Below are 24,853 nucleotides of genomic sequence, written 5' to 3'. Positions count from 1 at the left end.
TGACCGGCGGTAGGCGCCTTTTACCGCCGAGGTCAGAATGACCACCTTTGTAGTCATCTGGGACAGCAAGTGGATGGGAAGGACAGTGAATGCAGAGATGCCCTTATGGAAGCAGAACATTATCTCTACCAATGGTGGTGTTCCAGGGTAGGGGGACAATGCCATGCAAAGCAGTGATGCTATGTGGTTGAAGTGGGAGGTTGACACAAGCAGATCTTCCTCAAAGATCCAGCAAGTCCTATTGGAAGATGACTGATGCATTGCCATTACGTATTGTTACAGAAAATAAAAATGTATTCCGCTCAGTGACGTACGTAGGATGTTGGTGGAGTGTGCCCACGAGGGACATCTCAGAATGACGATCAATAAACAGAAGCTCAGAGAAGTGTACTTGTGACTGTGTATAGGCAGCAGTAGAGGGGCCAATAAGGTGCTGTACCACCTATATGACAAAGAATACGCCCACACCGACTATGGCATCATCTTTGCATTCTGTTCAGTTGCCTTGTGGTCTGTGGTAGAAGTTGCTGATGAGACTCATTGAATCTTCTTTTATTGATACCATCAGATCAGAGATTTTACGGGTTTTAATTCATTATTTCAGTAAGTGTGTAGAGGTAAGATGAAGGGACGCACCCATTACTGCAGCAATTACTCAAGTATTAAGGCTATCCTGTCTTGAATAGGTTGTGATCCACAGCAAAACACGCTGAAGTTTGCTTTGTCTGTTAACGGATCCTTTCCTAAATAACAGATGATAGACTGCACACGGTGGTCTCACACCACCCACAAGCCAACATTCTGATCAAAGGTACGAACTGGGTGCTAAATGGAATACTTTTTGGGAAAACAAATAAAACGATGCTACGGGATTAACTCACAGCACCATGCATTATTATGAAGTTATCATCTTTCAAATTGTTAAGAGAGAAAGTAGCTGTTTCTCATGTGTCTACGACAAAATAGAAGAAAGATATATGATTTTATTGAGAGGGTAGGCCGAGGCAGCGATCTGAGCTAGGTTGCTATGCTCGTCCCGGGGTGGGCAATGCGGTGTGCTTTCATGCTGGTGACAGTGGCTGCATTAATATTCCATATAGAAGAGAAATAATCGCCATGCCCCCTAATGGCACTGTTGTGGATGCTTTAACCAGACCGAGCGCAAAACAGCTTTAGCCACTCCTATTTTACAACTCATTAACCGAAGTAGAGACAGAAAAAGGAATTTGCTCAGGACCACTTAATGTGACAAGTGGTGATGATCTCACATTAGATTATCTGAACACTATGTTTGCTTGTGACTTGCCATCAAAGTTGGACCACTGGTTACATGGTCAATGCCCTGTTCTTTGACTTATTCCCGTATAGACTTCGAAGCCAATGTCAGCTCTTGAGATGAACATTTTGGGTGCATTTCTGTGTTACTGCTTGACTTGCAACTGCAATTAGTGTAATAGTAAGCTTCAAACCATCTCTGCTAGCTACACAGTACCCCTTAGCTATCGCATCTTCACCAACCTAATGCCTTTAAGATGATAAACAATACCCACCTTTGTGAACAAGGCCACATCATGATGTTTGAGGTCATCCTATGATGAAGAGTGGCACCACCATGCTTCTCGTATTTCATTCATGGACAAAATTCTGCAACTGTTGGAAGCAGCAATTCTACCCTGTTTCTGCCCACAAGCTTCTCTCATTTGTTTGATTGGGCCCCAAATTTAAAGCATTCCCTCAGATACCGGCTCTAGTGTTCCACCATCAGGGATGCTGAGACAAGGGTGACTCGAACAACCCATTAATGTCCCTTGAATGAGGTCCCTCAAACATGGGGGATTCTAGTCCGTTAGAGTAAGCTCTGCACTCTGGGATTACCACTGCTTGCTATGCCCTAGGGGAAGGTTTCACCATTAGATACATAAAATGCACGCAACTCTGTAAAGATAGGCTCCCAATACAAGCGTCCAGGAAACCTTATGTAGAAGGGGCCATATCTGCAGTGGTGGGTGTGTACCTACAAGTGCTTCTCTGGGTGGGACTGAATCTGCAGCTCCTGCATCGATGCATTATCTGTCTGAAAGAAACTACGTACATTTCTGCTCACGAAAGACACTCCAAAAGTCTGGGAACAAGTTGGTGAAGATTTTGTTCTAGAAGTAAGAAGGGATTTTAAATTAAAACATTTTTTTTTTCCTTTTCTGACCCAGGGGCTTGAGTATATCTAGAGCCCAAGCCAAAATCGTTATTCTGTGTCAGCGTCAGGAGAAAGCTTACAAATCGCCTCTCTCGCCAGAGAGAGGCTGGCACATAAAAAAATAAAAGTTGCCTTATGGATGTTTGGAGCTGAATCATGCACAGTTTTCCAAAGCAAACACAAGCTAGACTTTTTGAGTCAACGGCTGGAGGACTCTCATTGGCCTGACCAGTATGGACGTACATTGCTTCGAGGGCATCCAACTAGAGGCTGCATTGTGCCTCATCTAGTCTGGGGAATGGCTTGAACAGGCCTGTGTCCTTGCTGCTCTACCCGCTTCCAAGAAGCACCTCCAGCAAAGGAAGGCATGGAGTTCAGCCGTCAGCGCAACACTCAGCCCGTCAGCAACCACCTCACCGTTTCTGAGTGTAAAGTTATTCCTAGGTGCAGACTTACGACTCCGCCATGGTGGAGCCTCCTTGACCAGGATTTATGAATGTAACGTTACTGCTCGTAACTTTTTAAACATAGGTGGTGACCTCCACCACAGTCAAAGAGATATATAACAATTAAACAAAATAGATATTTATTTTAAAAGTCTGGATGGTTTTATTTATTTAACATTAGTTCATATGAGGTGTTTGTTATTTCCCTGACTCCATTGTTTTCTGTGGGAGTGTTTTGCAGTTCCTGTGAGGGGCCATGTGTGGTGCTGGACTCCAAGGCTGGGTATGAGTACATTTACTACTGTTAGGCTGTAGTAACTTTAGAAGTGTAGTTTGTGAGTAACAATGGCTTACTCTTTCTGGGTGGGTGTTTGTATTTGCCAGGTACCTCTCTAAACCACCTCCTTACCCCTCCCATTTAGGTGTAAGTATTTCCCATTTTTCAGCCATTTCCCCGTCCCTACCACATTTACTACTAAAACATAGACTTACGTATGTGGAGAGCTTCGCACACAGAGCAGAGATCTCTGCACAGAAAGGAGGTCTCCTCCCATAGGTTTGTCAATAGCATTGTGTAGTATGAGAAAATGCAGCTTACAAAAAGCCCGCTAAATGATTTTTACAAAATGTAAAAATGTTAAACCATTGCCGAGAATTGAACCTGGTTTTCTATTTTCAAGGTTAACAGCTCCAGTCACTAGGCGCCGAAGATGCAGTGTTGTGTATTATGTTTCTAAGTAGAGTTTGTATGTTTCAACCTGCCTGTGATTTTCTTTGGAGGCTGCAGGGTTAGAAGCGTGCACCTAGCAGCTTACACAAAATAAACAACTGTAAACAAATTAGCTAGTGTACAGAAGCACTGGAGATCAGTAGAGGATGGTGTACAAGTTTACAGATGGCAGCAAAATGGACATTTTGAAGCTAGCAGGTCTTCAAGTAGCTAAGTAGGGCTATGTGGTCATGAAAAGAGCGAGAGAAGTGTTGCATTTTATGGGGTGAGAGTTTGGTATAAACAGCAACAAAGAGAGGGAAACTTGTGATCCAGTAGACGATTAGTATGACTTTATCAGATAGTTAGAGCATGGTCTAAGCCAGGGAACACCAAGGGCATATTTTCAGATTAGGCTGTTTAGCAAATAGTTGATCAAGTCTTCATCCAAATGTGAATCTAGAGTTGAACAGCTGTTTTTGCTGCAATCACTTATATTGTTGCTTACTTAGGTAACATGTAGAATCATGTAAAAGCTCATTTTGTAATCAGATAAATGTCATATATATAAATTACATTTGCAATCCTTAGGGCTTGTTTAGAGATGGACGTTGATGGAAAATCTTCCGATCTGTGGAGAAAATGCTATCCCTTAACCATAAGAATCTTGGAAAACCTGTACAAACACTCATTTACTTTAAAAGAACATTTGATATCATAACCAGATATCAGCAATTTCATAGCTTGTTCTTTATCTGTTGTTACATTAGAATCTTCAGTTTTTGGTGGCTGTAACCCTACATTTTACAAAATGTAAGATAGTAAAAAAGTACTCTTATCTGAACACTCGCCTTCCAGCCTCCTCCCACGCCTCCTGGCACTTCTCACAGCTACCTATGCATCCTTAATGAAGCAGAATAGATTCTGACCAAAGCTCACGCCTAAATTACTTGACCATGTGCAAGTGGGGATTAGCCCTTGTACGTGTGCTACATGTGCTAGTTGTCAAATGCAAACACCTTTGACAGCTAAGCAACTCGTTTGATTATTTTTCCTTTGTCTCTGGGTAGATAGGACACTCTAACAATATCTACAAAACTGCATGTATTTAGACAATCACCACCAGCTTTACAAAAGTCCGCAAAACTGCATTCAAATTGTTGATCATAGCTCACTCTATCAACTGTAGAAGAGATCTTTCATTGTATGGGTTATTTTGAACTACTGCGTTCACTTGTGACCCGCAGGATGGAGTTCATGTTACCTGTCTTCTTCCTGAGTAGAATTCCATAAACATAATTCTGTTTCCCATGTGCTTGCCTTTTGGTTCATGTATGAAAACCTGAAAACAGTTCCAGGGACAATAGGCGACACCACTGTCACTCTGCATGCTATCTCCAGAGATTCAACCAATCATGTACCTTACCTTCTTGTAATTTTTCTAAAGTCATGCTTGACGGCATTGACCACAAGTGTTTTCAGCTTCAGCTGGGGTAGGCAGTTCTGGCAGTTCCTATCCTTGTGAACTCTTACACAGTTTCAACACTATTGCCATCAAAAAAGTCTTGAGCAGTTGGCTTTGGTGCAGCGGAAACTCAATGTCTGTGATTTTGTCAGATTTATCCATTACACAAAAAAACACTAAGGGGGTGATTCAGACCTTGGCGGACGGCGGAGGCCGTCCGCCAAGGTTCCGCCGCTGAATGACCGCACCGCGGTCAAAAGACCGCGGCGGCCATTCAGACATTTCCGCTGGGCCGGCGGGCGGTCTCCAAAAGAGCGCCCGCCGGCTCAGCAGAAATGCCCCTGCAACGAGGACGCCGGCTCAGAATTGAGCCGGCGTAGTTGCAGGGGTGCGACGGGTGCAGTTGCACCCGTCGCGTATTTCAGTGTCTGCAAAGCAGACACTGAAATACTTTGCGGGGCCCTCTTACGGGGGCCCCGCGGCACCCCCTACCGCCATCCTGTTCATGGCGGGTTTCCCGCCATGAACAGGATGGCGGTAGGGGGTGTCTGAATCCCCATGGCGGCGGAGCGCGCTCCGCCGCCATGGAGGATTCATTGGGGCAGCGGTAAACCGGCGGGAGACCGCCGGTTTACCCTTTCTGACCGCGGCTGAACCGCCGCGGTCAGAATGCCCTCGGGAGCACCGCCAGCCTGTTGGCGGTGCTCCCGTGGTCGGTGACCCTGGCGGTCACCGGCCGCCAGGGTCAGAATGACCCCCTAAGTTCCCCTGTGGCCAAATTGATTTGTTGTGTCCTCACTCTTGAGATTACTAGATTGAAGATACTCTCTTACCCCAATTTTGACAAATTAAATCTGGCCCTCAACAAAGCCTTGTGAAGAATTGCAAGGTGCAGATTAAAAAGAAGTGGGGAAAGTACTCGTTCCTGTTTAATTGTTCTGATAGGTAGAATCATTCCACACCGTATCTTGTTTTTTATTCATCAGCACTGGTCCAGGTCTTTGAAAAAACTCTGAATCAATATCAAGAAAGGTGACAACATTCATCGAGTGTGCAGCTTTTCATACAGCTTTCTACTATTAGTCCATGAAATGCTGTGGTGAGATCAGTATATGGGGTGTGCTTTTTTTGAAAGCATGCCTTGCCAATATTTTAACTTTATGGATCATGGCAGACGTAAAACCTGTTTAAGAAATGCGTAAAATAGAGCTGTGATCTAATGCCTTAGAGGAATGTTAGGCTGGATCACCCTCTGCAATTCACAGAGTGAATTATTGAAAATGAATGAAAATTATTTTCATTTGAACTTTAGCATATGTGTCATAGATTTCCTCCTTTCTGTGGATAAATGACCTCACCTTTCTAGATAAATACATCAAGCTGTATCATGCAGAAAAAGCATTTTAGGCACACTATCTAACATAGGGTTATGGAGCAAGAGCTCAGAGATCACATAAAATAACTGATCTAGAGATTGTGATTTCATAATGCCATCAATTTTGGAGCAGAATAATCAAATGAGTAACCACCCATCCATTACAATTCTATATAACTCAAGAGTCGACCCACTCTCTGTGATGCATATCCCCTTCTCCCACTTATTAACCAGACAGCAAAAACATAATATGTCTACATTCTGACTGCATCAAACATCGGATCCATGTTTTTGAACCAAATTCCTTTTCTTTCTTTGATTAAAAACGTTTTATTTAATATTTATAGACTTCACTTTCACTAAAAAGAGCCCCTGGAAAAAAGTAATGGATGGCAATTAGGAACCCAAAAAGAACAAAGAGAGAGAAGAATTTAACAGAACAAAAACAGCTTCAAAGTGTTCCTAAGTACAAGATACTACTGGTGTTTGCACATGTGAATTGGTTGATCATTTCATATTTTGGATTCAAGTGTTTAAGAGTCATGCCCTAGTTTTAACAGAGTAATCCATAGGATGTAAAGCAGGAGGTCAACGTTTGAGAGGATGGACCTACTGGTTATCTATAAAATCTGTTCCTTAGACCCTTTGGTACTCTTAAACATACATCCCGTCTTCTTGACGGTATATTTTTCCTTTGAGTATTCTTCCTAATGTGCCTCACTTTTGCATCAAACCAAAAGTGTGCCTTCGATCAATTCAGATGTATGATCCTAAACCAGCTAATAGTATATTTCTAGAAACCAAATCACAGAGGAAGCTGTTAACTGCAGCACCTAATCATTGCAGAAGTCCGAGTAAGTCTTTCCACAGTGCAATCTGATATAGTGAAATATAACAGACAAAAACAAGAAGGCCTTGCCTTCATGTCACCTCCTCACAGCGGAAAGGTGCCAACCATTGTCTCTAGAGATACTGGGTTAACATCTAGTTCCCATAAATTACCTAGAAATAATGCAAAAGTCATGAGCTAGACAGACCTTGAAGTATATTACCACTTTCAAAACGATCAATTATTTAAAACTAGAAAAATAATTCTCTGAAATAATACTAGCAAGGGGATAAAATGCAACCTATACAAAGAGTGTCAGACTGGCCCATTGAGCAATCAGACAGTGACTGATGCACTGGTCTTATATATCAGTGTGTGGGCCATTTTGTTAGCTGTTTGTGGGCATGTTTTGTGGTCTGGTGGGCTGGTTTTTAATGTTGATTTTCTTGATCCTACCACAAATGCATGCAGTCTCACATACCTTGCAAAATACCCATACAGAGTATCTTTACAAGTTAAAAAGTGGCTTGATTTACAAATGTGTGCCACTTTTTAAGCTATATGGTTAGTTAATGGGGGGGCTTCTATTTTGGTGCCCAGGTCTATTCTTAGTCCCAGTCCGACCTTGTACACACACTGAACTTAGACCAATGTTTGTGTCCAAGGAGCAGTATCGTGGGAAGCCTTCACTGATAGGCCCTTTAGTCATTCTCAGGATCAAATCCTCAAACCTGTGCTGCTGCTGTAAACCAGGAGAATCCAAATTGGGATTTGCTAAAGTTGATAAAGGGATAAATTAAACAAATCATTTTTTGTAATGTCTCTGTTGCTCAGTTTCATTGCATATTTTGTATTCAGATCGCTACTCCGGACTGTAAAATGATCAGGAAGTGACACAAATTCCGAAATTACCTAGTAGAGGAAGATCTTTCCCTTCCTCTTGGTTATAACCTGCTCTGCCCAATCCCACTTCTTGCCACATATATTAAAAATGTGGTTGTAATGAATTTGGCTATTGGGTAGTTGGGAATACTAGAACTGTGATGAGGAATAATTGAACTACTGAAGATTACAGATGTGCATTCCTCATATGTCTTTCTTTTGATAGTCCTCAGTAAATGTGATGTACCCATGCAAGGAGTGATTAAGGTCTCAGTGGGGAATCCTGTAGTAGGACCTGGTCCCTGTCACAGGCATCTTACCAGTGAGTTGAAATACAGGGCTGGAAAGGCCTGCTCCCTCTTCTCTAATCTATAGAAATAAGAGTCGAGGACCCCAGAGCAAAGAATTCGTAACTGGAGGGACCACTTTCCATTTGTATTTGTTGTTGCAGTACGGGGGACACCAAAAATCATATTCTCAGTTATTAGATATACTATTCCAGCATCTTAAGAATTAGTTGATCTCCAAGTGGACATATTGCAGCAGACCACAAAGGGATTTGAATTCGCAATCATCTGATCCAGCATCATGCAGATATGTAGCCACGAGGGCCAATTCTCTCAATAAGATAAGACTGCTTCCAAGCAATTCCATGAACCTGGGATAATATTAAAGTTAGATTACTACTGCTTCCCAATTTCCATTTGTTACCGGCAGACATTACTCATTTTAACAGCTTCGAGCTGGTGAATAGAAGAGTAGCCTATATTCTGTGTATGAACTATAGACTGAAGAAGCCCAAGTGTAACCGGATGCCAGAAGAGTGAGTGAAATATTCTCTGCTCTTCAGAAATGGATGAATGTGAGTCAGCTAAGACTTACTGCCTTCTGCTGGTAAGCACTGACCATTCATTAAAAAATCATAGCTCTCAATAACACTTCTTCGTTATGCAACACTATTAATTTAAAAGATAAACTCAAACCACTGAGGTTCTGCTATGATGAGAAATTATGAATGTATTGCCAAGTGAATAACATCATTCAGTCGTCTAATGCCCTTCTGGTGCTCCTACGAAATACTTGTCATCTTGTATCACAGGAATAGAGGGCTATCGTCACGTGAACTGTCATAGGAGCTAAAATCGATCTTGGTGATGCTTTTCTAGCCAGGACTTCTAAACCTCATGCGAACAAGTTTCAGGTACTGCTGAATTTCAGTCTGCTATGCAACATTCAATCTGTCGGAAGCAGCTCATATTTCTTCTGCTTTGAGACATTACACTGGCTTCCAGTTAACTCATGGGTAAATTTCAAGGCAATATCCTTGAAAATGTCCTATCCGGTAATGCTTTGCTTTATCATTATTAATGTTCAGTAGTCACTGTTGTTGATGTTATCTTTGATTTTCTGATAACATAACAAATAAAGCACCTATGCAGGATCGGGTAGTGTCAGCCTCGAGAAAACAGGAGGTAATGTGCCCCAAATAGGATTAGTCAATAAAGCAAAAAACATTGTCAATTAAACAAACCGTAATCATTATTGAGTAAAAAAAAAAAAAAACATGTAGATTTATTAAAAGCTCAGAAATCACTACAGAAAGCACATTTTGATTGATCATTCATTGGCAAATAGAGAATTAGGTCAATCAAATGCAGTGGGAGGTCTGACAGAATCAAGCCTCAGAGAACAAAATCAAAATTATTCTTAGTCCTATGCAGAAGCAGAGAAATATGAGTCTGCTGACTAAGAGCTAGGGAAATAACTCTTAGCCCACCTCCAAATAACCTTTATTTATAGGAAGATATATGCAAAAGTAGGAGTCAGCATAAGATGAACATAATGTTACATAGGTCCAATGAATCGCAATTCAGAAAAGAATAAAACAACACTTAACATGATCACTTAAATGAATAATAATTAGTCCCCTCTTGACCTGACGTCATCGGATGTGACAGCAGAAATCTAGTTAAAACAAAACAATGACAATCTCCTTAAATGAACAGGCCCACTGAAGCAGACAAGCAGGACTTTGAATAGTTACATTTCAAGAAAGAAAACTTCCTCTGAGGCTCACCCGGAACGAAATCATAACAAAGCATTTCATCAGTGCACATTTTGCTGCATGCAGAGCGAAGAATTGAAACCCAGCCATGGTGAACTTCAAAATGGAGTGAAGCCTAATTTGGCCTATTGTGGCCAAGCCTAGGAAAACATTGTCCTTTAGAATGCAGTTTAATCGTTTTTGATGCAAAATGTTTAGGACACTAAGCAACTATTATTTGTTAATTAGAAAATGTCTCTTACACTGTTGCACTAGAATTGTGAGCTTGGTAGAGAAACATCTTCTGATTCCCCACAAAGTGTGAGGATTAAAGAAAGGGGGAGCACCTGTGATGGCCAGTGCTTGATAGAAGGCTCTTACTAAGAACCTTAGGCAAAAGGAAGAGGTGTTATGAAATTTAAATAATGCTGATGTAATGTGCTTAATTTCAGGAATTTTGTTACTTGTGCTACACAAAATTTCTGACATTATATCACTACGGTGTTGTATAATTACATGCCTTTGAGGCTAAAGTTTACCACAGATGTGCACTTATATCACTTATTTCTCAGACACTTGGATCTCCTTCTGTAGGAACCAATTGTGTTATAGGGACATTTTTGTAGTTTGAGTAGCACAAGTGGCCAGAACATGAGTGGCTGCTGCATGTGCTACTTATGTTTTTCGTGCTATTTTTTTACCACCTTGTATTAAAAAGTGATATGAGGACATATTGTGTGCTAATATGTAGTGCCAAGTAATGGATTTGTATTTTGCGTAATTACATGTAATTTCACGTCATTTTCCTAAAATGATGCATAATGGCTCAAATGCTAATTGCCCAAATTTCACACACCCCTAATTTTAGCTCTTCCCAAGTTAGGATCATAGACTTGTAATTGCAGGTCCACGTTCATAGCCTTCCATATCCGAGAAGTCGGGTAAAAAAGGTACTGCTCCCAGTGTGGGTTTCTCTATCTGCTGGAACAACACTGCAGGTGGCCACGGGAAAAAAGCGATATATGCTGTGGTGATAGACTGGCAATGTGGCTGGTAGGAAGGAAAAGCATGCCTATTCGACACCTAAATGCCTGCAATGACACCCAAGATTTTGTTTTTAAAATAATCCATGTAGTCTGGATGTGAAGTGGAGGATCAGATCCTGGAAGTTAGGACTTGGGCAGACCATTGGCGGAGGACACTAGCTCCTTGCCAACACAAGGAGAACAATTAGGAGTATCAGGTAACGCACACAATATTGTATATGGACCACGCAGAACTAGGCACTAACACCTATCTTAGTAAAATAGAGAAAAAGCAACACAAGGTCTAGTGGAATTGAACATAGGTTCCAGAGAAAGGGGAAAAGCTCTCTTAGGACACATCTTTGTAGTATACAAGAAGAGGATGCTGATTAAGAAACATTTGCGGCTGCCAATATCTAAATGTACTGTCACACTTAGAAAGTAATTAGCTGGAAAGAAGGAAATCACTCTGACACTAGACCTCCCACCACATTAAATCTATAAATCATGGTAATAAAGCTATCTTAGTAAGTTATGGAAAATAATTCGCAGGTAAGATACCATCCCTCTAAAAATCTGATCTTTGAAACCGGTGGTTTTTGTCCAATAAAAGTAGGCACATCTGAACTATGTATTTCATTTTACAGGGAACCAATGAATTCAGCTGGGATTTGTCGGGGCAGATAAGCAACTATAAAATGGCGATTCACTTTCATCTACCTCTGAGCTTATGCTGGCAGAATCTCAGCTGACCAGTGCAAACCTTAAACCTGGCAGCCTATCCTCCATTTGGCTCCAAGGTCATAGTGACCTCTACCCTCCATATGTATTAGAGTCAATGAATGATCATACCCGGGACCGCCGTGTGAGGCGCGGCGGTCCTAGACAAGGAAATCAATCACTGATCCTGGCGCGCGGGGCAAAACAATATGGCGCCCATTCAGCGCGTCCTCGGCCTGCTGTGGAGCTGCCGCGCGAGCGGCTTCCCTCTAGGGTTAAAGATCCCTGCCACGTGAGTTGCAAGAATGCTGTAGCTTTCGCTGACTTGGGATGGGAGCGAGTCACCCACCCAATTTAAAATGTGCCCACAGATTTTAAGGGTGAGGGGAAGAATGCCCGTCCCTGAGGTGACGCTTCCCTTAATCATTGCTGTGAGGGGGAAGAAGCAGAAGGGGGCAACGTAACCATGTTCATATGCTGTGGAGTAATTAACCCAAAGTGAGGAAGCAGGTGCTTCAAACCCCGGATTGGATCTATGTTTAAAGCTTTCCTGGTTGGCAATTAAACGGATCTGCATACATTTTCTTCCTACGTTTCTTTCATTTCGCTTCTGTTCACCAGCACACCATCTGCAGTAAACAAAACGAATGGTAAATAGCAAATTTTTGACCAAACTGATTCTTTGTATTTTCTACAGCATTTGAATAACAAAGGCGTTAACTAGTCAGCTACCGGAAAGTAAATGCCCTATTTGTCTAAAGCTGAAACATTCTGGTCGAAGTTGCGCAGTAAACCTGTTTTTGGGTTTGGCTCTAGGAGAACCATACTTTTTTTATATCTGTTTATTCACTTTTTAAATTATACCACTTCAATTAGAACAAAATACAGTATGCATCCACATGGCTATTGCCACCCCCGAGGTAATTCATTTGCAAGCTCTATTCACATGTAACCATTGATAAAATAAATCATCCATAAACTGCAAGCCGTACGGGATTGGCTCTTAAATGCACTGGACGATATGATGATGTTGCTGCAACATAAGAGTTTCTTATATTCACGTGCTTTCATCTTCTGCCATCTAGTGGCAGCATCTAGGTTGTGTGGCTCATTAAACACTATTTTTATTACATGTAGACTACTTTCATCAAGCACAGTGGCAGCGCCACGAAGACAAAGCCACCACCTTACAATAACAGCGAGTGTGTGAGGAACCTGATAACACTAGGCGTTCTGCTCTTCGATTGAACACTGAGCACAGCGAAGGGGGCGTTCCGACTGTATTAACTGATGTCTATTTTTTTTGTTCTTGATACTTGCACAATTATCACTTTTGCCTCATGTAATGTAACGTTTGTTTTTGTAACAGGCTCACTTGTAATTCTTCTCCTCTTGTATCTTTACTTTGCCTATTGTGAAGCGCTCTGACACCTTCGGGTAAAGTCCGCGCTATATAAAAACGCATTAAATAAATAAATAAATGTGTGACCATCAAAGAAGCACCCCTGACTAGCATATATTCAGAGGGCGAGGCCTATATTCAGTGACTCCCACTTTCAACATACTGGGTGTGCTGTTCATAATTCAGGTTCTTGCCACCGACTGAAAAGAAGCACTTGGACAAGTGGGACGTCATAAGAACGTGAGAAGGCGTGGTCTCACAATTAAGCAGTCAGCCATACAGCCAGAAGGCCTGACTCCCAATTCAAGCTTCCCACCTGGCCAAGTAATGTTACATCACTCATTCGTTTTGTGGCTCACATGCCTTAGCAGTCATTTTTTTGAGTGCTTATACCACAGTACGGGGGAGACAGATCCATGACAGATTTTCAATACAACCACTAACTATATGAATAATTTATATTCATATTCGCTGCATGTAAATGTCCATTAATTGGCATAGAGCTGTCCCTTCTGGGCTTGCGTTGGATACCTCTTGCATAGGCACAGATTACGTTTAATAATAAGAGCTGCATGGGAAGCGAGAAATGTTCATGTAAAAAAAAGGAATGCTCTTTGTTTTTATGGTCACAGTTTTTCTGATAAACTTGTCAAAGTATAGGCGTCCCTAACACTAAGCTTTATCCCTCCTGCCACCAGGCCGCCTGGGGGACGCGCATATTGTTTTTTTCCTTGTTCTTTAATGAAACAAGAATATTAGTTTCAAAATTATTCAGTGTAAGTAGAAAGGAAATTACAATTTTTATACCGCTATTAGTTTCTTCATTATTTTATTACAATTGACTATTAATTTCATTCATCATTATGCTTGTGAAGTGGCCTACACATGGTTTCCTCCATGATGGAACAAGTGGCCAGGGGCAAAATAATTCTAACAGAAGTCATTTAATTTATAGCTGTGATAAAGCTCCTGACAACTGACCTATCAAGGAGCGAAACCTGTCTCAACCACTTTACAAGCACACTGTTTCTATAATAAATAACCATCACAACTAGCTGCATTTTTTTGTTGTTCAATAAACTCCTAAACAATACAAGAGACCCTGAAGTGAACACACATAAAAATGTTTGTCACCAAAAGAGAAGTGACATATATTTAAAAATGTCTGGGATCAAGGCAGAGATGGGCATTTTAAACAACTAAGCGTCAGACTAGAAATTATATGGAAATCGTTGTGCCATGAGTAGACAGTGACGGGGCAAACAGGCGCTTGGACATTCTACTGTTCGCCCCTTTTGAGGTCTTGCTTACTAGACAGCACATGCGCTGGCTGTTGCAAGATTATTATTAGTTCACAATGGGCTTAGAATCCGCCCATTGCTTAGCATTGGTTTGCTTAAATGTCACTCTCATTTGCTTGCTTCTTATTCTTTAGCCTTAAAGAGCTTTCCTTCCTTTTCTTGTATTTGCCCCTCCCCAGGAGTATGGGAGCTTTGCTTGTGCTCTTCCATTGATCATTATCCAGGCACATCATACTTCGTTTCATTTAAACACTCCGCAAGAGACCATTGGTTTTCCGGTTGCCTCCCTAGAGTGCTTCTCTTCCATCCTCCTTGTTGCGCACTCTCTCTAGCCTTTGCACTTCTACCCCACTCCATGTTGCCCACCCTGCAGCCTCTTTGTTGCTTCCCATACCCGCATCTCCTGGGTTGTTTCCTCTAGCCTTCTGTTGCTTCCCCTCCCCTCCCATCATGATTCTGATCCGTATTGTTTCTGCCGCCAATTCCCCTCTGCACGCCATATTGATATCTCGTGCCCATGCTTGCATTTCACTCCCAGAAGATCTGAAGATATGAATCTGCTTAGCCAGGGAGCATATGACATGCATGACTTTTTCATCAACATCACCGGGATACAAATACACCAGCCCTTCTAAAAGGGCAGCGCGGCATCAAGAACCCAGGGACTTCAAATCATAGCCTTGGACGCCACGGCGGAGGAGGTCAGCCCTTTGCTTTCTTTCACTGAAGTGCACAACTCCTCCCTCTGACATCTCACACCACCTGCGGTCCGGCCCTCACAGAGATGCTGAAGAGTGAGTTCCACAGAGGAGCAGAGTGATTGCTTTGTCTTTCTGCTACTTAAGTTTTAGATTTGGCTTCAATGACTCCAAAGTTTTACAAGATCATGTGGAGGGGGTTGCTAAAAGGGGCATGATTTAAGTAAATAAGCTCCTGGCTTAAAACATCAGGACTACAGTCCTGTGCTCTCCACAGTATGCTGCCTTACCAGCATGTGTCTCTTTGTGAGTTTTTCTACAGCCAGACCTATTACACAACAAATATATGCCTAAACAAGCCAGACCTATTGGCTTTGTGAGTGCTTGTTAGGAGTTTGATATAAATCAGTAACAAAAATGATTTTGCTGTCAATAATTAGAATTGATAATTACAAGCGGTACAGATACATATGTGATATTACCATGTGTGCACTTATGAGAAAGGTGAAGGATTGCATGAGCGAGTAATCTAAACACTATTATAACCCACTGACTCACACTGCGTTCAGCCTAAGCTCCAGACCTCAGTACCTTCCTACAACCAGAACTCACTCGGACACCTAAATGTGATACTGCTCATATGTGCCATATAAGCATTGGAAATCCCAACATCAAAGCCCTTTTGAGCTGTGACCTCTTGGGTTTGCCAATAATAGGTAAAGTCAATTGCAATTACAATAGAAAATTGCACTAAAGCAGAGAAAATTAAAAAAGGTTAACACATTCTAAGTCTTTATGTAAACTGTGAATGCATATACAGCAAAAAATGCTCAAACAATTGGGAAAGCCAATAGGTCCCAAAGACGAGAGCAATTGGCTTTACCGGTGCTTGTTTGTTTCTATGTCTGTATTTGTGATATTAATATAGTCATGCACTGCCCTGTGATGCCACAGCGGGGTGTCGCTCAATAACAGGCACTCCATTTTGTGTTTTTCCGTTCAGTGTATGAGGACTGAAGCATCCCTGAGCCTCGGAGAGCACAAACCTGCCACACACCAAGAACGGAGGAACCATGTCTGGGTCCTACGAAGAGTCCGCTGCCTCGGCTGAGGAGACAACAGACAGCTTCTGGGAGGTAAGCTGGCCCTTCGGCGCTCAAAAGGCTCAGAGTTAGGTGGTCTGTCACTGTAAAAACCACGTGTGTCACATGGGCTGCTTTGAATAATGCGTAGCAATGTCAGGGCCAAACTGGGAAACCAAATCCAGGCCTGGCAAAGAAGCCAAACGTGCCTGCCTTCTCGAACAACTCTCTCTTTCCATCCATTCTCTCTCTCACTTTTCCCTCTCTGATTGCTTTCTCTCCACCTACCCCCTCCATCCCAATCTCCCTCTCTCCCCCTCTAGATGCTCCCCGGGCCTCCTGTAGTTAGCCACCGAGTAAGGGAAAGTGACAGAGGTACCAGGAGCGCCCCTTGGCTTTCAAACCCGGCCTCAAATGGATCCAGCCCATCGTGGAAATGCTTGGTGGATTGAAAGACCTGTCCGGCCCTGGGCAGTGTAGAGCAGTAGTAGCAGGAAGAATGTGGAGAGGTTGGAAGAGGGGGGCTTTGAATGATGGAGAGGGTGCTCAGAATCAGGAGAGCTGCTTAGGAAATCTGGGAGCCAAGAGTGAGGCGAACTTCTTAAAATAACAAGGAGTGAGTGAGAGGAGGTCTATTCAAAATAACGGGGGACGAGTGAGAACGTCTTAGAATTGTATCCTTATATTTATTTGTATAAATCCTTTTAGGTGCCTTGCTCTGGCATGAAACATGTCACTTTTATATGTGTTAAATGACAATAAAGTGCAAAAGTATTCCAAAAATTATGTAATTTAAAATTTTAGTGATATGGGCAGCACTACTCATAATAAGAATGAGCTAAAACAAAACACATTGAAAAGTCTATCACTAGCAATATTCAGATGACCGATCCAAGAAGCACATTCACTTTAAGAGCAACCTCGGTTAACCAACAATATAAGATACTGAAAGAGCCAAACGTGGATAATTGTCTTGAGCACAGCAGTGATTCAGCCTCAGCTACATGGCAGGATAAATTGTTCTACAGTTTAGGAGCGCAGACGATCTCTCACCTCTCTGGACCTCTTGCTTAGAGAGTCTCAAACAATTTCTTGGGATTGTTTTAGAACTTCTCTAAGTTACCACAAGTGTGATCAGACTGATTAAGCAGGGCACGAGCAGACACGGGATAAGCATCATGCTGGCACAGGGCACTATGCCAAGACAGCCCCCTTTCCTGAGTGTGAGGCATACTGCATGAGGGTACTTTACGCAATCTAGGACCCAGAGAGATGCTCTTATGTAGATTATAGAATCCTTCTCTCATGCATTATCTTCACTGATCACTACCACGGGTTCTCGGGATAAAAAAGGGAAACTTCAAGAAATAGAAAGATTTTAGCATGTTCTAACCACAAACTAACGTCTTGTGGGGTAGGGGAGGGTCATATAATTCCCCCAATTAGAGACTCTTAGAAAGAGGGATTTTCATTTGCAGATGCACAGGTTTAAAAATACTCTCATTTAAACAGAATGTTAGAGATTTTCAGTGCAGCTGCGACTGCACCTCCGCTTTCAGGACTCATTTTCTCCATGTGAACTAATGATGCTACAATAATGGGTCGACGAGGTGTGGGTGGAGTGAGAAGGTTGCTTGTGGACGTACTACTGCTACTAGTACTTTGAGTAACGAGAGGAGCTCGAATTGAGGAGGGCTGCTTGGAATAATGGGGACAGCCACAGATTGAGGAGGGAGGCTTTCTGTAATGGGGATGACCTCGGACTGAGGAGGGCTGCTTACACTTAGGAGGACGGGGTTAGAACGAGACAGGCCTTGGATTGAGGAGGGATGGTTAGAACAATGAGACAACCTTGGATTGTGGAGGGATGCTTAGTTTAATAGGTAAATCCTCAAATTGAGGAGGAACTCTTAGAATAATCAGAATGGCCTCAGATTGAGGTTGAATGCTTATAATAATGGGGACCCCCTCGGGCTGCATAGGGATGCTTAAAGTTACGGGAACACCCTCTGATTGATGATGAATGCTTAAAATAACGAGGACGCTCTCCAATTGAGGAGAGATGCTTAAAATAATGGATACACCTCAGAATGAGGAAAGCTGCTCAAGTTAATAGCCGTGAATCGAGGAGGGAACCTTACAGTAATGGGAAGATGCAGAGATTGAGAAGGGATGCTTGGAATAATGGGGATGATTTAGGATTGAGTGCTTCCCACTGCTATTTTTCATTGTATTTAGGACGAGAATATGCCCACCATCTTTATGCAGCAACGTGTTTTCGTTTTCTTCTTTTCTTCTTTAATTTATCTTGCATATTTTTTTCTTTATGTGTGTGTACTAATAGGTTTATGTAAGTGGGTGAATTTAAGAATGAGCCAGTGAGAGGATGAATGGATGCATAGGAGCAAGGATGAACATCAGATTGCATGTATAATGACTTACTGGGTATCTAAACCTATCAATGACTGAATTATAAGCCAAAGCTGTTGGTGTTGCTAATGCTTGGTTAGCTTCTTTAGACGATCAGAGACTCACAAATAATACTCTAACTGTATTAAGATCAGGCTACATTATAGTAAATAGTTTAAAAAGTTGGATGTATGGAAAAACTCAAACCATGCACACACAGTCTGGATGAAATATAAAACATACACTGAGTAGAGATGCTCAGTTGGAAGAGAGCATGTAAAGCCTGTGAAGATCAATAGTGATAAAACAGGTTTTCTAATAATGTAAGAGGTAATATAACCACAGTGCTGGGCTATATCATTGGATTATGGGATGGGTAATATGGAAGGCCATGTCACAGTGTCTGGTCATTATTCCATCTGCATATGGCCGCTCTGGCACCCAAGGCATCAATGTGATGAAAACAAGGAAATGTTTTAATTCCTTGAAGCCTTCACTGTTGTGTGCAAAGTAAAACAACTCATCTTGCATTTTTTAAACGTGCTAACTTGGTCTGATTGGCTTTTGTTGATTAACAGGAGCAAGTCTAGTCAGGAGCACCTCTCAGAAAAAGGACCTACTTGAAATTAGGAGGCGTGTCTCCCTTGTCTTCACTTCACTGTCTAGGTCTCCTCCCCAAATCAACTTTACTTATACACTTTCACTGTCTGGGAAAAGAACATCACCACCATCTTTTGGGCTGGGACAGGTCAGAGGCTTTCAAAATGGAACTCACAGGCCTCCATCACTCTGCTTCGCTTATACTACAATGCATAAGCTACAATGGCCACATACATGAACACGCACAACATACACTTGGATGGGATTAGGTGAGAAAACCAGGTACAAATCTGGCTGTGCAATGGTGAGACACTCTCAGTCATTGCCAAACTACTATTTTTTTGTGAGTGAAAAAAGCCTTTAATTATGGAATAGTAAGGGAAGATTTTTAAATGAGACCTTTTCTTTTTCTGTGGCAACTCCCCTTGTATAGCGTACACATCCTAGACCAAGGCTGGGATACTCCAGACTACGTTTAAAAGTGCTGTCCTAGGCTTGGTAAACAACAGGCTAAGGCCCCTAGGGCCTCATTTACAACGATTTTGCATCGCCTTAGCATAATTGTTTTTTTTACGCTAAGTAGGTGCAAAACAGTGCCCCCCCCACTCCACGCCATATTTAAAAACTGGCCTAATTGCATCAGTTTGTAAAGCCTTGCACCACATTATACCTGTTCCGGGTATAATGTATGCAAGGTAGGTGTTCCCCCACTTAAAGCCTTGCAGAAATGGTGCAGTGAAATCCACAAGATTTCACTGCTCCATGCTGCTCCAGTATAGCGTAATTTTTTTAACGCCTGCTCAGGGCATGCGTTAAAGGTGATGCTGTGCTGTTGTCTATGGGGCCCTCTTAACATTGCTGGACTAGCGTCAAAATGTTGACAATAGTCCAGCAATGTTAAGGTTTAGTGCCACAAGAGTGTCAGAATTATTGACGCTGTTTTGTACACTTTACACCATGGAGCACTGTATTGTAAATACAGCGCTCCCGTGGTGTCATTAGGGGGCACAGGGCGGCACAAGAAAACTGGTGCATCGATCACGATGCACCAGTTTCTTGTAAATGAGCCCCTTAATGTTTAAGTGATGTGTGCACTCTGAATCACACATTTAAGCTGTCTGCCCCAGATATGGAGCATTGTGTATAATGTTGTTTATTTCTACAGCTTGAATCCTCCGATTACTTGCTATCTCAGAAAGCCCTCTCCCTCGATACTCCTAAAACCCTGCATGAAAATTTCATCTTGACTTACTTCTGCTTGATTCCTCTCTTTTTTCAGAGTGACCCTCCTCTTAAACGTCCATCCTCTGCCTGTCTTCTATTTATGAGTATAGCCTCCTCCCAGTCTCATGCTGTCTGCCTTTACCTCTCTTATTGTAATCCTGCATAGGCTGATACCTCAGTTCATAGATCACAATCTCTCCTCTTTAAAACCCTATCCCTGTACTCTTAGATGACTTAATCCTTGCCAGCCTATCTATCTCAACAATCATTCATCTGAAACCACACAGCCCTCCCCCCCATTGATCACACTTTATTGGTACTACTGTAATCTAGCACAAAGTAAGAGGAGTAAATACATGCAATTTTTCTTGAGAACACATGACTAATCGCAGTAACCACTGGATTAATCACTAAAGTTGGGTTCCGCAGTAGCATGCTACTCGTTGTAAAGTGCTTCAATGCCTCACCAGAGGTAGTAAGCGCTATAGAAATACAATTACATTTACAAGATGCAGTCGCTTCATTTTCATTGTATTATATGAGTCACTATATGCCTGTACCATGGACTCGCAAGAATATCTTTGTTCTGGTGTCAGCTTATTACCACTTAGGGGTCTGAGCTGGGACTTTCTACCCAGAAGCTAACTGGCCCAAACCGAGCCCTGCCGGCTTCTTACTCACCACCCATCTCTTGCAGGTTGGAAACTACAAGAGGACGGTGAAGAGGATCGATGATGGGCACCGGCTGTGCAATGACCTGATGAGCTGCCTCAACGAGCGCTCCAAGATCGAGAAGGCTTACGGGCAGCAGCTGACCGACTGGTCTAAGCGGTGGCGACAGCTGATCGAGAAAGGTGAGGCAGCGCAGGGATCCCTCACCAGTGACCCTAATGAATTCCTGAGAGACATTTATTTATAGGTCTGTTTTGTTTCATCACCACGAAATAATTTGGGATTTTAAACACAGTAGCTAAATCCAAATCTTGAAGGCGTAATAAATGTTCCCTAAAAACACTATACAATTGACTATTGCATCTGTATATACGTTAATTTGTAATTTAAGAACTAACAAAGCAGGGGTTACTTTTTCTTTTGTTCAAACTTTACTGGCCTAACCGCTTTGGTCCAAAGGGAAGCAATCCCACCATAACCCCTGAAAGTAGGCAAAAAAAGACTTATGGATATCTCTTACAAAGGGGTCACACACGTTATTTGCAGCACTGGGACTGGGAAATCTGGAGTAGGGACTCATGTTTATTATTATTACTATTATTTTCAGCTGTTGCTGTTGTTACTATCATTTTATTATTTTTTGTTATTATTACTAATGGTAGTACCAAGAAATCGTTTACAGATACTTTTTTTGATAACGCAAGAAGTTTTTAAAAATCTCTTCACGTTCGAAAGTTCTAATCATCAATGTTAAAAATATGGTTTCCGAAAATGTTTTGGTATTTAGTGGTATTGTTTATATGAATTTATTAATTTACCCTCTATTAAACCCATAGCTCACACATGTTTCGCTGAGGCTAAGGACATGCCCTGGAGCATTCTCAAGATACAGAAAATATATCAAAAATTCTTGGAGCCCAAAGAGGTCCGTTTAAAAGTTGAAATACTTGAGATTCTGGGTATAGCTTTTTCTGCCTTGGCAGTCTGGATTGCCAAAAGTCTTCCTTACTGCCCGTGGATGGTAAATCGTCTATCCTGCGTACCAGTATAGGACAGAAGTAAGCAGAGTTACATTTTGGATGCTTTGAATTTTTTTTTTTTCTTTTACTAACCTTCGAACTGGCATTTGTGATAGATCTGATCAACATTTGATTCTAATACTGGCCTAAATCTCCTGAAAAGGAGTTAAAAGTAAGATGTGTGTAAGAATCTACAGGAGCAGCAAAATGTGACAGATTGTGAATGTCTTTCAGCATCATACAGGTGATAGGAGAGATCTATACAAAGGCACTTGCCATAACAGCTTTCTTATACTTAGAAGTGACCCCTCCTCTGTCTATACTTGGTCTATGAATGGATACTACGAAGGATCAAGGCCTCGCACATGGGCTGAAAGGTTCGACTCACACTTAATTAAAACAAGCATCTGCAATGCAATGGGTCTCACTTTTGCTCGAGTTAGAGCTATTAGCGTTGTAACTGAACTTTTCTTGCCTCATAAATTGAACATGAAAAGTAAAACAGTTGCCATAAGCAAGCCAATTCAAAGCGCCATGGCTGCCATGAGAATGAAGGAGAGACATAAAAGGAAAAAGAAGTTCACTCGCAATCAAATGTATCTGCAAAAGTGCAATTATCCATGTAACAGGGACGATGGATAAGGCGGTAACAAAGCTGCCCCAAGGAGGGGCAAATGTAAAACAGTTAACAATATTAACAAAGTATTTTTGAAATGCCATCCCATGAACAAGTGACAGTGATGGGTGTGCAGTGAGCGTTGTTAGAAGACCACAGATAGATTACAAAAGGCCAGAGCGCTTGCATGATTGACCTAAAAAAATATGAGGCCTAGACCAATTACCATTCTCCTTCATCTTGGCCCATGAAGCAGAGTGAGAGCAATGAAACACTTCATTTTAAATTCACATGAGAGCCAGTGGAAAAAGACTAGCGGCTATCTTACTTGGGCTATAAAATAAGAACTTTCTGACCCACTGGTTCATCTTGTGTTCATGTATTTCTAGATAGGGGACAAAGGAGACCCCAATAAACAGACATTTTGAACACACATAAAGGTATTCAGGAAAGAGCGCTGGATGCGCTCATGCCAAGGCACCATGAGGGCACAAATAGTAGTGAGTATATTCGGTTACAATAAGAGAACACTTTATTTCTTGACAAACAAAGTAAACAACGTACTAGTCATAAGATTTTTTATATAATTCTTCTTTATATAATGCTTTTCTGTTTTAAAGCACCACAGATAAGAGATTTTGCTATTACTCAACTTTAAATGAATTGGCCTTCGAAGGACGGAAGGCAGTGGTGGCGCCACCAAGACTCAAATCAGCCACTTGCAGCTGAAAACAGATGTTAGTTCACTGAGTTAGCATTCCAGATATTCACCAAGGTGGAAGTGGAAATATGCAGATAACCCTGCAAGGGGGCATCTTAGCCACCATGCTTTTGTTATATTGCATTTGCTTCACGTCGTTCATCTCTTAAAGTAAGAAACTGAAATACATAACTTGGAATCTTGGAATTTTGAAAGAATTGGCGTTTTTTGTATTATCCTGTTTACCAACATTTCCCGCGTGAGCATGCATCCACAAAACCCCGGGTGAGGCTGCACGTACCCTCTGTAAGATACTCTGTCCTGCGCACTGTACAATTGTAGTCTTTCGGTTTTGCTAAGATATTGCCCCAGGCAGAGCTGGGCGAGACAACACATGAATGGGGCAAGCCAAGCTAAGGGTCTGGCTTGGGTCTTAGAGCCTGTGCATGAGCCGAGCCCTGAAAATGTTTGCCATATAAATCACACAACAAACCTCACATAAAATATGATGCAGTCACATCACAATTCAAAAAGTGTATTTCTTTCACGTGTTTGAACCTTTGACATTAATACGTCCATTATAGCACTGCACCGAGAAGCACTTACTAAAAGTGATAATTTTTAAGGTGAGCTTAGTGCTATAACAGGACTGATTACAGGTGAATGAATGCCAATTGTAGCAGGTCCCTCAGCAACAAAATAGCCTATCGAGGCTTTCACCAGTTGTGCATCTTTCTTCCTCTTGTCCTGTAAGTAGAAAAGGTGCTAGCCTGTCTTAGAACTGCTCTTACCCCGACTAGTGAACGAGGGCTCAGACTGTGGTGACAGCATCTCAGACATTTAAAGGGGCCTTGCCCTAAAGGATGCCACAATACATCTCCCAATGCATCTCAAAACCCAAACAGATGTCATCAAAGCAACATTCTAGAATGACTATCGGTGGTGATTGTAAGCTATGCAGAGCGGTAAAATGAGCTCTGCTTCTTTTCCCTACGCTGGATAGCCTCTTTCAGGAATTATATTACTAAGTCTCTGGTTTTGTTTTTTGTACCGTACTTTAGTGGACGTTTAAAATATTTGAGAATGTGAACTTTGGTAAGCCTGTAGTTTTGGTCTTAAACGCAGAAGGATGTCTAAGGGTGGGAGTTGCTTTGTGTCTGTGCCACCCAGGAGACCAAGTTTTGATGACCATGTTTCACAAAGCCCCAGGACTGTTAAGTTCTTGCCTCCATCTTAACTTGTGTGAAGTCATTGTCTCCAACCAACAAGGGGTATGCAGCGTTGGCATGTATCAAATTTGAACAAATTAAAGTAGTTAAGTTGATGGACAGTGTTGAGAACAGGGGACTGGAGGCAGATTGATGAGCACGACAGTCTCTGGAAGCAGCAACACATCCCTCCACTGAGCATAAGCTACCTTCAGCTTGTGATGCGTGTACCT

General features: G+C 42.0%; 1 protein-coding gene across 4 annotated transcripts in view; it reads left to right on the top strand.

Moving 5' to 3' along the window:
* The window catches only part of PACSIN1 (protein kinase C and casein kinase substrate in neurons 1), a 288,391-nt gene that overhangs the window by 173,665 nt on the left and 89,873 nt on the right, over positions 1 to 24,853 (top strand). For all 4 annotated transcript variants that reach the window (XM_069238839.1, XM_069238840.1, XM_069238837.1 and 1 more), the window contains exons 2-3: positions 16,094 to 16,226; positions 21,103 to 21,259. In XM_069238839.1, the coding sequence (XP_069094940.1) occupies positions 16,164 to 16,226; positions 21,103 to 21,259 (220 nt within the window). In that variant the 5' untranslated portion in view covers positions 16,094 to 16,163. The remainder of the gene's footprint in view (positions 1 to 16,093; positions 16,227 to 21,102; positions 21,260 to 24,853) is intronic.

The sequence above is a fragment of the Pleurodeles waltl genome, chromosome 6 (assembly GCF_031143425.1).
Source record: "Pleurodeles waltl isolate 20211129_DDA chromosome 6, aPleWal1.hap1.20221129, whole genome shotgun sequence".
NCBI classification, from domain to species: domain Eukaryota; kingdom Metazoa; phylum Chordata; class Amphibia; order Caudata; family Salamandridae; genus Pleurodeles; species Pleurodeles waltl.
The sequence above is the reverse complement of the archived record's forward strand: the minus strand, read 5'-3'. Positions and strand labels throughout refer to the sequence as shown.